At 37.5% G+C, this 17539-nt stretch overlaps 1 protein-coding gene across 4 annotated transcripts in view; it reads right to left on the bottom strand.

Moving 5' to 3' along the window:
- ZNF277 (zinc finger protein 277) overlaps positions 1-17539 on the bottom strand; it is a 110993-nt gene that overhangs the window by 24513 nt on the left and 68941 nt on the right. For all 4 annotated transcript variants that reach the window (XM_045062884.1, XM_013051030.2, XM_013051031.2 and 1 more), the window contains one exon: positions 1908-1999. In XM_045062884.1, the coding sequence (XP_044918819.1) occupies positions 1908-1999 (92 nt within the window). The remainder of the gene's footprint in view (positions 1-1907; positions 2000-17539) is intronic.

The raw sequence follows: 17539 nt of genomic DNA, 5'->3' as shown, positions 1-17539 counted from the left end.
CAATAATACAGTTTATCTAGCTTATTTAGACACGGTGGCCCCCAAATCACTATTTTTTTAGGGTTATCATTTTTTTCCTTTAGAAAATAAAATAAAGCAACCAACCCTAAAAATGTTTGCTGATTTTTTTAACTATGTAGGAGTCCCATTTATTAATCTCATAGTTAACATACTCTTTTGGCTAACCACTTAGCTATTATCAATAACTATGAATAAAACTAGTAGTTCATAGAGTACTTCATAGTGCCTTTTGGCACAAATTTTTCTCTATGCCAACTGCCCTAGAGAAGAATCCAATCTTCATTAGTGGTGTTTTAAACATCAGCGCTGCAACCAAACCATTTTCTAAATTCAAATTAGTACCCTCTCCTCAATGTTTTTTAAGTAATAATGTCAGTTACTGTGCTAGGCTTTTTTGTTAATACTATAGACTGCCTTCTTTGAAGAGGGCAGAAAATGTTATTTTTCTGATTGTCCACTCTTATGTTGCCACTAAAGCTATTCCCAGTTCCTAGAGGTTACAACTTCATGACTTGTATTTAAGTCATGTACATTTGTAAATATCAAATGCTGTATAATGAGAAATCTCTCTCTTTGTCTTTAGTTCCTGGCACGGAGCTTCTAAAACCCTTGGAATTTCTCCTTGATAGGATTATTTTTGTTCTGCTGACAAGGCCGCTCAACCCAAGACCATTAGGTAGCTTCATAATGGGAGTGGGTCAAGGAAAAGACTAACCATGTGATTACAAGGTGGTGCTTTTGAGCCTCCAGAGAGTGGAGTGATCTGGATATTCGATGACTGAAACAATGCTCATATGACGAAGGCTTATTAAAAATTCTGGACATCAAAGCTCAGTGAAGATTCCTGGTTGGTGAATACTCTGATGTGCTGGGTGAGTGATACATCCCGATTCTTTCGCACAGAAGCTCTGAGTTCAGGAACCTCCCAAAACTTGCCCTATATATCTCTTCACTTGGCTGCTCCTTTATAACAAAACTGCAGTCCTAAGTATACTCACTTTCCAGAGTTTTGTGAGTCATTCTGTAAATTACTAATTATGCAAATTGGTGAGAATCCTTGAATTTTTGGCCAGTTGGTCAACTGAACTTGTGGCTGGTAACCAAAAAGGAGGCAGTCTTGCTGGGCATGATGCTGCTTAACCTGCAGAGTCTTACGCTAACCGTGGGCAATTGCTTTAGAATTGAATTATAATACGCCAGCTGGTTTTGAACCCAGTTGGGAGTAGTAAAGAATTATCAATACCCCAGTTTTGTTTTGTTTTGTTTTTTAGATCTTTATTAGTTTTAATATTCAAAAGTGAAACATTGAAAACTGCTAAAAGTTTAGTGTTAACACTATAGAAGGGTGTGTCTATAGTAGTTTGTTGTACATGGTCTTGCCTGTCAGCCAACTGAAAACGTCCTAAAACATTAAACACAAATTTATTTGTGGCATTTAAGGAAAAAAGAGGCAAACCAAGAAACAGATTCCTAACTATACAAAATACACTGATGTTCCTGGAGAGGAGATGGGGGGATGGGTTAAATAGGTGACAGGATTAAGGAGGGTACTTGTAGTGATGAGCACTGGGCATTGGAGTGTTGTATGTAAATGATAAATCACTAAATTCCACACCTGAAACTAATAATACACTGTAAGTTAACTAACTGGAAATTCAATAAATACTTGGAAAAAAATAAAAGAAAAAATGAAAAAATCATTCCCTTAATCTGCTTAGAGCAGCTATAGTCCATCTTTAATGTTAAGCGTAGTAAAAAAATTACTGCTGATATATAAAAAAGTCCTGAGCTAATCCACAGAACTTAATTTATATAACCATTACGAATGTTTTGATGTGTTTTCAGATGAAAAACAATAATATTTAAAGACATGGATGAAGGCAAACCTGTTCCCGAAAAATTCCTCATTGCAAAACATACAAATACCGTGAAAATGGTTATCATTTCTTTCTTGCTGCTGTTGTTCCAGAATTTCTTTCTGTAAAGTAGAAACAGATACTTAATTTTATTATTATTTTTTAAGATTTTATTTATTTATTTGACAGAAAGTAAGAGGGTGAGAGACAGCACAAGCAGGGGGAAAGGCGGGCAGAGGGAGAGGGAGAAGCAGCTCTCTGCTGAACAGAGAGCCCAAAGTGGGGCTCAAATCCAGGACCCTGGGATCATGATCTGAGCCGAAGGCAGATCTTAACCAACTGCGCCACCCAGCCATCCCTGATATTATCTTTAATAAGTGTACAGTTAGCTAATGAAAAATGTTATAGTCTGAATGGGAGGAATCTGGGGAAGAAGCACAAAGGGAATATATGAATATTGACAATATTTCAAATTTCTCCATTTCTGTCCTTGTATCAAAACTCCAAGTCTATACTGTTAAATGCTGACAGAACACTCCATTTGGATAGCTTTGCAGGAAACTCAGAGTCACCTGGGTCTCATCATCCTTCCCTACCCTGGCTTTACTCCTGTTCTTATTAGTTAACTCCCATCCTCACCCTCTTTCCCAAACAAAAATATGGTAGGGTTTTGGTTTGCTCCTTTTGGTACCTCTCAGTTTAGTCTGCAATCAAGTTCTGACAAATTTTTCACTTGAACTATCTTTTTTTTTTATTTTTTATTTTTTTATAAACATATAATCTATTTTTATCCCCAGGGGTACAGGTCTGTGAATCGCCAGGTTTACACACTTCACAGCACTCACCATAGTACATACCCTCCCCAATGTCCATAACCCCACCCCCCTTTCCCAAACCCCCTCCCCCCAGCAACCTTCAGTTTGTTTTGTGAGATTAAGAGTCACTTATGGTTTGTCTCTCTCCCAATCCCATCTTGTTTCATTCATTCTTGAACTATCTTTTATATTACTTTTCTCCACCATTCCCAATGCCATCGCCCTGAGTCCGGTTTTTGATCAGTCATGGGATTACAATAAGTAAGTCTCCTAGAGGGTCTCCAGGATCTCAATCTTTTTTTCATCACATCCATCCTTCTTTTTGTTCTGAGGCAAACTCTTAAGCATGGTTTTCCTATGCTATTATCTTGTTATTCTTCAACTCAAATAATTTTTTAAAAAGATTTTATTTATTTATTCATGAGAGACAGAGAGAAGCAGAGGGAGAAGGAGGCTTCTCATGGAGCAGGGAGCCCAAATAGGAACTTGATCCCAGGACCCCGGGATCACACCCTGAGCCCAAGGCAGAAGCTTAACCGAATGAGCCACCCAGCCGCCCCCAAATCAATAATTTTAAATATGCTTTGGTAACATTTGCTCCAATCAGGGTGGTTCTATACACCATCTTTCCTTGAGGTCATTTTATTTCTCTTTGATTTTTGCCTGTTATGAATCCTAACCTGTAACTTAAGATTCCCATTTCTATCATGATTTCCATTTCCAGACTGCTATATGAGAGTTACAAGCTCTGGCTCTGAAACACTGAGTAGGCTTGGATTTGAACTCTGGCACTCTGTGGTACTCAGTATTTAACTTTTTCAATCATCAGTTTTCTAATTTTTAAGATGAAAATGGAAATATTATCTCAGAGAATTGTTTATAGGATTAAATCAGATAATTTATGTACAGGGTTCAAATTGTGCATGGGTCATTAAATGTTGGATATTATTGTTAACCAGCCAATGTCAATTTCCACTGTTTATTACCATCATCTCTTTGTTAACTGTTTGCTTGCCTTGTCTTCTGAAGGGATATGAAAACTCTTTGGAGTAAAAATTAAGTCTTAGAGTATATACCCTGTGAAGAATATATAAATGTTGAGAACTTTAAATTGTGGTAATTCATGATGCAGAATACATCTCAAAAAACTTTTTAAAGGGCTAAACATGAGTTGTAAATTGTAACCTCTCGTCTCTGATTAAAAATTAGATTTTTAGGGGGGAAAATTAAGTCTTTATGCTGTTCTTAGAATGGCATACAGCTTCTCTTATAACATGGAGCTCAAAATAGGAACTTTATAAAGTTTATTGGTTGATTCTATGAATACTTATAGAATAACATAAAAATTAGCTAATAACTAGAAAGTTAATAAATTCCATGTGGCATTTCTGGAAATGTATCACCAAAGATCTAGAAATACTAATCCATTTGAAGAAAAAAAATTAAAAAGTTACCATGATAAAAATCAATTTCATGAACTGGTTCTATCTGTGATAGAATAATGAATATCACACTTATCCTTCCCCTGTAAACTACTATAAAATAACTTGCTTCATCTATTTTATCTGTTTTCAGACACTGGATAATGGACAGTGCAGGGCTGCGATCCGTGAAAGAAGAAAATAATACACTTCCTGTTTTTTGCTGGGTGGTATTTTCCAAACTGCAATATAGGGAAGTGAAACCCAAATGAGGTGTAGCTACCTCACTGGATGGAGGGGGAAAAAAAGAATGGAGTTCAGGACACTATAGTGAGCGCATTCTGTGGGACAAGGTACTAGAGAGAAGAAGGCTGGAAAGAGGGAGCTCAAGAAACCTGTACCAGGATTTTTGGTCTTTGTCCAAATACCGAGCTGTACATGTACAATGTAGGACTCTGTAAGTCCTGACAGAGGAATTTCCAGGGGCTGTGAAGCTGAATGGATATTCCAGAGGTTACAGCATTGGGATATATTGGAGTTCCGACATGCAGAATAAACAGCTTGCTCAACAGTTTAGGCATACAGCAAATATAAAAGAAATTCTTTAAATTTACGTGCTGGTAGCAAGTAGATAGATAAAAGCTAGAGAATTAAAAGAGCTAAGGTAGACGTATCAGACCATCTCAAATATTGCTTTTTGAGTTTAAGTGAACCTTGCAGCAAAATTGAAATGGATAGAAGTCAAATAAAAGAGGTATTGTTAAAGGAAACTGAACTTTTCTAAATATGCCTGGTTTGACTAAAATTTAAAAAAAAAGAAAGAAAGAAAAAAAAGAAAACACATTTCCAAGCACTATATCAACAACTTCGTTAGCAGAAAAAACAAAAACCCTAATAAAGCTTTTGATAAAGAACCCTATCACTACAGTAAGGCCGGGGCCGTACATGTACTTTCTCTGCCTATTCCTGTTTTCAGTCCACAAGACTCAGTGCTCATTAAAAGTCACCATTCTGGCTCGTACTTCTCAAGTTTGTGATGATATAACCCAATTTGGCTAAAGAAAAATCTCACTCAACTTTGTTGTCTCCTTGGTTTTGGCTCAGCACAAACACAAAAGATTTGTGAGTCTAAACCAGAGGGATACTACACCATTTAAGGTTTTCTTTGGCCAAATATAAGTTTTATCAACTGACCCTGAATTGCAAAACTCGAGTGGAAACATTAGAAACATAAATTGATTCTTCTTAGGAGAGCCTAATTTACACTTTGGTATATTTGAGGCAGCATGGGATAGACTGGACAATAAGAAAAGTCACTGTAATGGCAAGTAACTAAAACCAGGCTGTTCTGTTCTGGAACCTCTCTCCTACAGTGATGGCGGGTACTGAGGACTCTCAGCTAAGTTCATCTGCACAACCGACAACCATAGTAAGAGATGAAGATTCCAGAATGCCCTTGTACTCTAGGCTCAGAGATGCCCTAGCAGGTTCCATACAACTCCTTTAATTTTTACCCCAGTTCATTCTATTAAGATCTGCCTTTTGTCTATGGCACACACTCCCCCACCCCCCCTCAACAAATGCTTTTTGAACTCCTTTCCAGACCTTCTTCCAAGGGGAGCTACTTAAACCATTTGTTGCTCTGCCTCTGCTTTCTGTTTATTTTATTTGCTTAAGACTTTTCTCATTTTCATATCAACAAGTCTAACAAAGACTAGCTTTATTTGGATTCTCTGCTCTTCCTAGACTTGATAATTTTAAAATAAGAGAAGTCTTATGTAAATGAAATAAGCAGAAAGAAGAGGGTTAATTAAGAAAAAATAGTTTTTCTTTTCTCTTTCTTTCCTTTTTCTTTTGTAAAGCTTGGTATATGATTAGTTCTAGCATATACTTTATCTCACTTTCAAACAAAAAAGTATAATATTAACAGATAATCCACAGCAAGCATCACAAAGATGTGCAAATCAAAGCCTACTAGCTTTGTGGTTTTATTTTTCTAAAAAAAAAAAAAAAAAAAAAAAAAAAATCCATGCTGGGTACACATAGTCGATTTTATTCACGGATTTCCAGAATGGAAGGATGAAGAGAATGTCACAGATGTTATATGTTTGAACTTCTCAAACTTATCTGATGAAATCAGAAAAAATTTTCATTACAAAATAGGCTTGGATAAAGACCACAGTTATAAGAATATAAGATCAGCTTATGTATTAGGCAAAGAGTCATAATAACAAGCTGTATTTTTGTCTAATTGGTTTAAAATGTCAAGAATGGCAGGAAAGGGGTCAGTGCAGAGTCTTTCATCTTTATTCATAAGCTGAAGGCAGAGGAAACATTAATGAAATAGCAGATAGAGCAGATGGCCCTCAATAGTCAGAGGGGATTGACATATATAGGTAGAAAATGAAAATGTGAGTTAGGCTGAAAGTTACAAAATCAGCCAATTTAGGAAAAAGCAATTTAGAAAAATCTCAATTCAGTTAAGTATTTGTGTACAGGAAAGCAGAAGCTGATGCTTAGAATGACATAACCAATGGAGATAGCTTATGTTACAGTCAGGAAGTAAAACTAAGGCTGATGTTATTAATTATAGATACCAAAAATGTTCTCTAGATACTGACATTTCAGATTCATAACAGACTTTCCAGCTGAATGGCTGTATGAGTGACTAGGAGAGCAAACAGCACACTCCGAAGGTTCCTTCCCGATTCAGCCCCCGGGGGCAGTGGCAGAGCAGAACCTGTCAGGCAATCTCAGTTTAGGAGCCCAGCTAAGCTCCTTCAACAGAGAACACAAAAGTTGTCCCTAGTAAAGTCAGAGCGGTAGCCTAGAGCCTCCAAAGGAAGGCAGCAGGATCTCCTAGTCCTCCTGCTTTCTACTTTCGGGACAATGGGTTTTCTCTGAGGTCTTTGGGATTATTTCATTTATACTTCCGCCTTAGCCCAATAGTTATTTCAGGCTGCTATGAAACAATGTGGCATAGAAATGAGAGTAAAAGAAAGAAAAAATTAGGATGGGCACATAACCTGAAGGTTAAAAAATAAAAATAACACACGCCTACATATGCACAAATTCATACCTAAGGGTGGGCCCCAAATTTGGCTATCAGTTTTCTTAGAAAAGGGAAACCAAGCCAGCAGGGGTTTGTGCTGATTTTGTCCCTTATTCCTCAGAGGTAACCTTTATACCCTTGACATTTCTTAAGCGGCTGGAGTGTCCGTCTTACTCAGGATGAGCCCTCTGACAGCACCTGACAGCTAATGTGAATGAGAGAACTCAGGATGGAGGCTGCTATGCCAGAAAGTCCCACCGCATGCTTAGTGGCTCAGGACTTTGAGCCACATGCTATCAGCCTTACCTCAGAAAGAGGGAAGTGGTGGTTGAGTTCCACTCTGTGGTCAATGACTCAATCAATCAGTCTTAATGAAATCTGGGTAAAAACCCTAGATACCAAAGCTCAGGTAAGCTGTCCTAGTTGGGAATACTCTGCACTGTCACACACTGATGTGCCAGGAGATGTGCCAACAGATCCCTGGAGATGATGGAAACTGTGCTTAGGGCTTTGCCAGACCTTCCCCCATGTATCTCTCCTGTTGCTTCTGATCTGTATCTCTTTCTGTAACAAAACTGTAGTCCTAAGTGCAGTGCTTTCCTGAGTTCTTAGAGCTGTGGGGCAGTAGGACCCCTCAATTTGTAGCCAGCTGGTCAGAAAAGAAGATGCCCTGGAAATCCACCCCCACTTGTGGCTGGTGTTAACATAAGGACAGTCTTGTGGAAGACTGTGCTTTGTGAAGTCCGGCTTAGCTCTGGGGAGCTAGAAGTTATTGATAATAAGTATACAATGTGATTTAATGGAGAAAATATTAGAATAAATAGACCAAACAACATGGACTGTTTCTCATAATGATCCTCAAAATAAGTTTACTCTCATGCCAAAGCACATTCCAAAGTCAGTGACGTGCAGAGGGGTTGGATGAAGGTTGTTGGGATACAATATAGATGCCTGCTTCCTCCTCACTGGAGGGTGAAAGTTTAAGACTATCTAGAAAAACTACTCAACTCAAACAATGTTCCCCGAATGCAGTTTTTATAAGGTAATAATCTGGATTTTGTCTTTTCAGCAAAGCACCTAGAATGCTGCTTTTCTAGCTCTCACTTGGATGTAGAGCCACAGGCCTTAGAAGGTAATCAGGAGGGACGCCTGGGTGGCTCAGTAGGTTAAGCCACGGCCTTCGGCTCAGGTTGTGATCCCAGGGTCCTGGGATCAAGTCCCACATGAGGCTCCTTGCTCGGCAGGGAGCCTGTTTCTCTCTCTGACTCTGCCTGCCACTCTGCCCGCTTGTGTGTGGTCTCCCCCTCTCTCTGCCAAATAAATAAATAAATACATAAAATCTTAAAAAAAAAAAAAGGTAATGAGACATGTGGGTTGATACTGTCATAGAAATTGCAGAGTCCTAAACATGGATTGGATCTTGCATGCAAGTCATTTAATGCTTAGCCAAAATGACTCAAGAGAACAGCTACAAACTAGACAAAAAAATCCCTAAAAAAATTCATTTTTAATCCCCATTTCACCCTTCCAACACCAACTACTGGTCTCTAAAGTTGTATTTATTAATCAGGTCACAATTTTTAGCATGGATTAAATTTTAAGTAAGGTGTCACCAGTTGCCTAGTCCTGATTGGATGGGTAGGTCGGGGATTGTGAGAAAATTATCCCAATAACACCTAGCAATGAGTGACATAATCTGCTAACATTTCCACAAAGACAAACTTCTGGCAAAATATATTCCAAGATAACTAAGTACAGCAATTTATTATACTTATTGCTGACAACTTGGTTAAAAGATGAAGATTGAGTACCAAACAAGTATAGGTTTTAGAATTTATTTATGACAACTAGTTAGTTGATTCAATTGTTTCTTCAAGCCATGCCTTTCAATAGACAAATACGTGTATCTCTTTGAACTCTGCGAAAGGAAAAGCATCTATCTACTTTAACCCAAAGTGGCACTTAATCACTAAGATATTAATTAAAATAAAGGAGAGGGAGGAGGAGGAGTTCTGCTCTGCTACCCTGATGAGGATTAATAAAGTCACAGAGGGGAGCCTGGTTGACTCAGTAGGTAGGAGCATGCGAATATTGATCTTGGGGTTTGAGTTCCATGTCTGGTGTGAAGATTACTTAAAAACAAAATCTTAAAAAAAAAAAAGTCATGGAGAATATCCTTATAATGAGAAAAAGTTGGAAAAATCAAAAAAGGAAAGAAAAATAAAATCATTCCTTATTTTAAATCTAAAAATCTATATATTTGTAACCACAGGACTGTACATTTTATTTATTTTTAATTTATTATTTTTAACTTTATTTGTTTTTAGATTTATTTATGATTTTAGAGAGAGAGAGCATGCATGCATGAGTGCAGGGGAAGGGGGAGCAGGGAGGAGGGAGAGGGAGAAGGAGGGAATCTCAAGTAGACTCCCTGCTGAGCACCGAGCCAGAGGTGAGGACCGATCCTGCAGTGCTGAGATCCCATGTGAGCAGAAATCAAGAGTCCAACAGCTAAGAGACTGAAGCACCCAGGCACGCCATTTAATTTTTTTTACGTTTATTTATTTGTAATCTCTATACCCAATATGGGGTTCGAACTCACGACCCTGAGACCAAGAGTTACCTGCTCTACTGACTGGACCAGGCAGGCACCCCTGAATTGTACACTTTAAAAGGGTGAATTGTATTTCTGTGAATGATATCTAAATAAAGCTGTTATTTTTTAAAGGAAAAGAAAAAATCTGAAGCCCCAAGACACAAGACAAACTGAATTCCAAAGGAGATAAACCTCTCTCAGGAGGGACAGAGACACAAATTATTTCCCCTTTGAGAAAAGGAAAAAAGAAAATAGCTTAAATTTTACAGAATTTTTAAAGGGTAAGTCCCTGTGGAACCCTAGCCACAAAACGGTCCAGCTCTTTCTTTTCTACAGGTTTCCTTTAAGTTTTCAGGAGAAAGATTGGCAGTAGGGGAAAGAAATATGAACATCAGCCCATCACAAGTGAGCAGGCACAAAACCCACTTGATTTCTAGGACCCTTCTTTAGCATTCAAAGCAAAAGCCAGAAGCTGCTGGGGGAAGGATCAAATCTTTCATTGCTACAAAGCATTGGTTTTCTGCTGCTAGGGAGAGGGCAAGAAATGCTGAGAAATAAAATATCATTCCTGAGTTCTTTCTGAGTATACAACAGTGTTCAGTGGTATAAGAGCTGGATATGAAGACAGGCTCAGGAGACCCTAACCAGCAGTTTGCCAAGCAAGTTCTACAACACAGTTTTTCTTAGAACATTGAAGCAAGTTATAGGCATGTATTCTGGTATTAAAGGATTTAAATACTAAAAAAATAATAAAGACATTTGAAATTTATGGAAAGGATGGTTTTTCTTTCTAAAAGACAGAGTAGGTCTGGCCACAATCTGTTGGGATGACAGCAGGGAAAGGAGACAGCAAAGGTCCAGGGTGCATTTATTTTTTACTTCTATGAGGGGTTACAAAAGATCATCCCCTCAAGAAAAGAGATGGTGGCATGAACATTTAGGAATATTAATAGAGTTAAAACCTAGAAGAAGAATCAATCCTGGAACAGTTTAGAATTCAGATTTACTTGTTTTCAGCCATCAATATAAGTTCAGGGTAAAAAATAAAATAGTAAAACATCAACAAAATGGAAGTTTAAAAGAAAAGTAATAAATATTAAAAAGTATGTTAGATGCAGAAAAGGGTCTGTACTATTGATATAAATGAGTCACAAAGTACTAGCTTTCTTTTGAAGAGACTTGGTTACAGTACCAGAACCCAGACTGCATACCAAATGGCAAAGCCCCCTAATACAGATGAAACACTGATCAGCCTTTTCTCTTTAAGAGTGTGAACATTTGCAGCTCTTATAGCACTGGAGCTTCTGGGCTGGCACTCCTTTGAGAAACTGACATCAAGTCCTGGAGAATGGTACCTCACCTATTTTTGGTCATAAAAAGGAAACCACAGAAGTTTGTTTGGTATTTCCTGTTCCCCACACCCGCACTGTCCCAAAGGAGTAAATGAATTGAAATTAACACATAGAAGGTTTTATATTGTTTTTTGGTGAAAACAGGTGACTTGAACATTCCAGCTGGCTAAAACAAATGCCATTTACTCAGCAAAAATTTTCCAAAGGTTAACTGAAGTTTTGGTATTATACTGGGCACTGTGAACTACACCTTCTTTTTGGTCATAATCTGTAATTCAGAATTTAAATCTTTTCCACTCACTGAGAAAAAAGTTCTTATAAATTGATCAGTGAATATTAAGGTTTTAATGTCTACTTTGTAACTGATAGCTAAAGTTAATAATTCTCTATAGAAACCAATTCTTCTTAAGTCACTTCAGTCACTGGAATTACTCTTCAGTCACTGGGGCACCTGGGTGGCTCAGTGGGCTAACGCTTTGCCTTCGGCTCAGGTCGTGATCTCAGGGTCCTGGGATTGAGCCCCGCATTGGGCCCTCTGCTCAGCGGGGAGCCTGCTTCCTCCTCTTTCTCTGCCTACTTGTGATTTCTCTCTCTCTCTGTCAAATAAAATAAAATAAAATAAAATAAAATAAAATAAAAGTCTTTTTCTTCCAAAAGCATTTTTTTTTCCCCAAAAGCATTTTCAAAGCATTGATTTATCTGCAGCTCCACTCTAGAGGCTTACTTCAGATATCAGCTTTTCTAAAAACTCTTCTCTTCCCCTTCAGAAAATCCATGAGATTTTGGAGAACAGCCTTCCAAACAGAGCCAATAGCAGGTGCAAACATCAAGTGATGCTGGCAAGAGCTTGTGTCTAAGGAATGGAGACAGAGACATGGCCATGTGGCTGGATATGGTGACCAAAGTTGGGGAGAGAAACAGGCACCAGACCCTTTGGGATCCTGGTAAGAGCTCCAGGATTTTTATTCTAAATAAATTTGAAAGTATTGGAAAATTTCATTTACTGGAGTTATATGAAAATGAAAGAGTGAACGTTATATAAACTATTGAAATGGTCTTCAAATCGTTTCAAAGTCAGGAAGGATAAAAAATAACACCATCCTCTCTTGTTCTTTCTGCCATTTCTCATATCTTCTTATAGTAAGCATGGTATTTTCATTTTGATCTCACTCAGAGTTATGGTGAAGGCTTATCACTTCCTTTCTCTAATGTAAAAACTCAAAATGAGGAAATTAAAGAAAGCTCAATAAAACTTCCACCAATTTAAGGAATGGAGAGCAAGTCTGATTAACAAAGTAAAATGGAAATGAATTAATTTTGTGTAAAGATACTGACGTAGTTTCAACCACATTCAGAACAGAACTTGCCGGCAACTTACTTAAATATTTTAGAAGCCCTCTGAGCAGGGGTTAAGTAAAAATCTATGTATTCACCAAAGAATTCCTTTTTAAGTGTCTAAAAGTGCTAGATAGCCCCAGGAAAGACTAACCTGTCTGCCAGAATCTGATGACTTGGGCATTTTGAGTTCATGTTCGTAATATACCCATACAATATATTTAGTGTGCTTAAACAAAAACACAGATCCACATGTAGAGGCAGGAATAACTGTATTAATGCAAGGATTATCAATGACACAATACCATTTCTTAAGATAAATCAACATTTTATGAGAGCTGATATGAAGTTAACTTTGACAATAACATTAAGGATCTTAATAAACTAATGAGAAAAGACATGTCAATGGCTAAAGCAAGACAGTAAAACAAAAAAGCCAGAAATTTCTTAACTGGTTTATGATATACTCCCACAAATCCACGAGGTTTGATGTGACTAATATTCCACCTTCTTAAAAGACATCAGCACCTCCCACCCCTTCTGAAACAGCAATGATAACAGAAACAACCATCTGCTTGCTACATAGGACAGAAAGCATTTTTCTTCTTCTTGGAGTCGCAATGAGGTGGCTTTTTGAAGGGAAAGGAAGAGATAAGAGACAGAATTAACTAGTAGAGAAAAAATTACATAAAAGTAACCATTAACAGGGAACAGACCATTACACTGAAAAAAAAAAAAAAGAAAAGCAGAAGGACAGAAGAAAAAGAACTGTAAGAATTAAACACATGCCAATTAGAAAAGTCTAATTTTCATTTGTACCGAAGATATGAGGGAATCTAGCATAGGCAAGAAGAGGAGGATTTTAATAATGGAAAAGTGCCTACAGGAGACTGCAAAATGCCCCCCTCTTACACTGGAAGAGGAGAGAGCACCAAGGGCATGGCTCAGTACAGTATAACTTCCCTAAGGAAGCATTTTCTTGGATAAACTCAAGGTCAGATACACCTTTATGTTTCTTTAACAATAGGGAAAACTCTGAAAACATATTATCTTCAAGTTTTAAAAGAAAATGTAAGCAGTTTAGGTCCAAAGAATTAAGAATTTACTACCTACCACTGACTTAAGATAATAAACTAAGAAATGGGATTTTTTTTTTAGATTTCATTTATTTGAAACACAGAGAGAGATCACAAGTAGACAGAGCGGCAGGCAGAGAGAGAGGGGGAAGTAGACTCCCTGCTGAGTAGAGAGCCTGATGTGGGACTTGATCCCAGGACCCTGAGATCATGACCTGAACCGAAGGCAGAGGCTTAACCCACTGAGCTACCCAGGCGTCCGAAATTAGATTTTCTTAAAAAAAATCTTAGCAGTAGATACGAAACACTATTACTTATTTACATACATATCTATGTTCCCACTTATCCATTTTTATTCATTATAACAAAGGTCAATTTAGAAAATGTCTCTTTTGCTTACAGAAGTAAGATCAGGGGCAGTGGGGTGGCTCAGTGGGTTAAAGCCTCTGCCTTCAGCTCGGGTCATGATCTGAGGGTCCTGGGATGGAGCCCCCATAGGGCTCTCTGCTCAGCAGGGAGCCTCCTTCCTCCTCTCTCCCTCTCTGCCTGCCTCTCTGCCTACCTGTGATCACTGTCTATCAAATAAATAAAATCTTAAAAAAAAAAAAAAGAGAAGTAAGATCAAACTAAATAAAGGATCTTGGTACAACTGAAAAAAAGCATGGTGCACCGGGTTTGGGAAATAGCAGGAGTCTGGAATGCTTCCCTTATTATTTTATATAGTATATAACTGTGACCTTGAACACTTCTCCTAACAATCTTGACCTTGTTTTTTCCATTTAAACAGAAATAATTTAATTGTCTTACTGGTTTCATAGAGCCAATATGTATGAAAAATGGTATGTAAATTTTTAAGTTCTGTTAAAGGAGTTCAGAGTGGTAAACTTTAGGATTGAGTTTAGTATAATTTCAGACTGGGTTTATATTTATTTGCTAAATAGAAACATTAATCTGAAGGCTAAAATTGCTCAGTGGTCATTTTAGCTAACTTGATCTCTGTTGGTTGTTAACAATGTTAAAGTTCAATGGGAAATATCATATTATGTTTGGGAAAGTTGTTCTAGATGCAATCAGAAGGAGTATGCTACAAGGGTAGGAATTATGCCAGAAAGGTATACATGTAAACTGACTTTTTTGCTTTGAAGACACTAATAGAAAATAATTTAATCTTTTACTAAAAATCTCTAAAATATATAAAGAAATGTGCCAGGAAGAAAAAAAAATCTTAGTAGGAGAACCACAATTTCATTTTGTTGTTGTTTTGATTGTGTGTGTGTGGGAGGTGGAATATATAAAGTAGCGTTAAAATAAAACATTTATTTTTTTAAAAATGTAAAATTGTCATAAAATATTTATAGTTGTCATGAATGACTGCTTAAGGTGATACGATAGTGATTTTTTAAAAAAGAGAAACTTCTAGGCAGTTAAATGGATATCTCTCCTTATCCCAATTTAATTGAAATTCTATACTGAGAGCTTATGAATGCCACATCTTTTCCCATGGGCCAACTGAAAAACTAGTGCTTTTTAATACTAAGGTGTAACCAGTGATTAAAATGTCTGCCTTGCTATCTTATATCTCTTTTAACAATCAGGGAGATCTAAAAAACAATCAGGGAGATCTGACTATACAGTTTTATTGACCCACCTCACCAATACTTGAGGATTAAAATTCAAGTTAAACCTTTATGAAGAAGGTTCAGGGAAGATATAAAGTAAACAGGGCAATCCTTAAGAGGCATTTATTCCAACAATGAAGATAGATTTCTGAATAACAGTAATTGAAAAGCCAAATAAAATCGTGTATTAAGAGAACTCTGAAGACGTTATTAATTCTTACAGGTGGCATCTGGAAGCTTTTTTGGCAAATGTGGCATTTAAGCAATATCTTGAGGGGTATTTTATTTATATAGGTGGAATGGTGGGGTGGCATTCCTGGTTGATGAAACAGAGTCCTGAAAGTACCTAACACATTTGAGTAAATGTGAGACAAGTAGTGTTTCCACCAGACTGCATTCTCTACAAGGGCAGGAAGTATGGCCCATTTCATCCACTGCTAGAACAACAGCATTTAGAACACTGGTACAAGATAAATATTTATTAAATAAACTGAACACTGAGTAACTGAAAGATAAAAGACACCAGAAATGCAGGCTTAGCTCATAAAATCTTAAGAATATGTAGATGATAAAGAACACTGCAGGTTTTGGCAGAATAAAATTATCTGCTATATGTTTTAATATTAAAATATTAAATTATATTAATATTAAAATTCTGGAGGCAATGTCAATTGATTGGAGAGGTGAGTCCACAGGCAAGGTAAGATTAAAGTTATGAAGATTACAAAGAAAAGTATGAAAATGGGGGTCAGAAGCGGAACTGACAGGAGTTAAAGATAACCCTAGAAATCTCCAAATTGAGTGACCAGAAGAATGTAATGGTGGTACCATTACATAAGCAAACAGGCAAATCATAAATTTTAGTCGAGAAAGCAATAAGTTCAGTTTTAGGCACATTCAACTTAAGGTGTTGACTGGAAATCCATATGGAGACGTTTAGTATAAGGAAGGAGAGTTAGATTTGGGGTTTAAAATTTTCTTTTAATTTTTAAAAAATTTTTAAAGATTTTATTTATTTACTTTAGAGAGAATGAGTGAGAGAGAGCATGAGAGAGGAGAAGGTCAGAGGGAGAAGCAGACTCCCCAAGGAGCTGGGAGCCCAATGCGGGACTCGATCCTGGAAGTCCGGGATAATAACCTGAGCCGAAGGCAGTCGTTCAACCAACTGAGCGAGCCACCCAGGTGCCCTAGATTTGGGGTTTAGAGGTAAACCAAGATGAAAGCTGTAGATGAACTCAATCAACAGGTATTTATTCTGACTGCCTACTCTGCACCAGCACCAATATTTGAGCCTTCAGTGTAGCGGTAATAGTTATGACATGAGTGCACAGTCTAGATGGGGGAATGACCTTAAGAAACTTATACATACCCATTGAAGAAAAAAGGGGCTAAAGGGCCACTGGAGGATATTAAGGCAGAATGATGAGATCAAGGAAACATGTTTGTTTGTTTATTTCAACAATTATTTTTAAAAAGATTTTATTTATTTGAGAGAGAGAGATTGTGTGTGTGCGACAGGGGGAGCAACAGACTGAGAGGGAGACGCAGACACTCTGCTGAGCTGGGAGCCTGATGTGGGACTCAATCCCAGGACCCTGGGATCATGATCCCCTGAGCCAAAGGACAAAGGCATGACCTAAGTCACCCAAGCACCCCCATTTTTATTTCTTTTTAGAAAGATTTTCTTTCCTTTGAGCGTGGGGAGTTGGGGGGTGGGTGGGAAGGGACAGAGGGAGAGACAGAGAGTCCCTGAGCATGGAGCCTGATGCGGGTCCTGAGATCATGACCCAAGCAAAAACTAGTCTGACGGTCCTTACCCGACTGAACCACCGAAGTACCCAAGGGAACATTTTAAAGAAGAAAGCTAAAGAAAAGAAGGTATACAAACTATTAAACTCTCGAGAATCTTTCCTAATCTGCAGTTCCTTTCTGAGCACAAATTAAAAAAATCAAAGAAGTGTTAAGTAGGAATCAAGCTTTTCAAAAAGAAAACTGGGAACACACACAAATCTCACAAATGTCACAAGGAACCAGTGAGGTCTACAAGAAAATGGAAAAAGAAATATGGTTCTAGCCTTACATCTGCTATGGTAACCTGAAGTGAATTCTTTAGATTCTATATTGTCCAACTACTCACATAGAAATAGGAATTTTTTAAAAAATGGGGGAAATACCAACATGAACTTAGCATATATTGAGTACTACTTAAGAACATTTAAAGAAGTGGCAAAGTCAATTTGAACTCAAATCATACAGAAGTATTTAACTAAATGCTTTATTGAGAGTTTCAAATGAGATGGGAAATATCAAAGAATATAATCCATATGTGAGTTACCATTAATGTAAATCGGAAGAACAAATGCCACGTGAGTTCTCCAGTTTGAGCGTCCCTCCCT

The sequence above is a fragment of the Mustela putorius genome, unplaced genomic scaffold (genome assembly GCF_011764305.1).
Source record: "Mustela putorius furo isolate JIRA1106 unplaced genomic scaffold, ASM1176430v1.1 tig00003845_pilon_pilon_pilon, whole genome shotgun sequence".
Taxonomy (NCBI): domain Eukaryota; kingdom Metazoa; phylum Chordata; class Mammalia; order Carnivora; family Mustelidae; genus Mustela; species Mustela putorius.
This window is presented reverse-complemented; position numbering and strand designations above follow the sequence as displayed.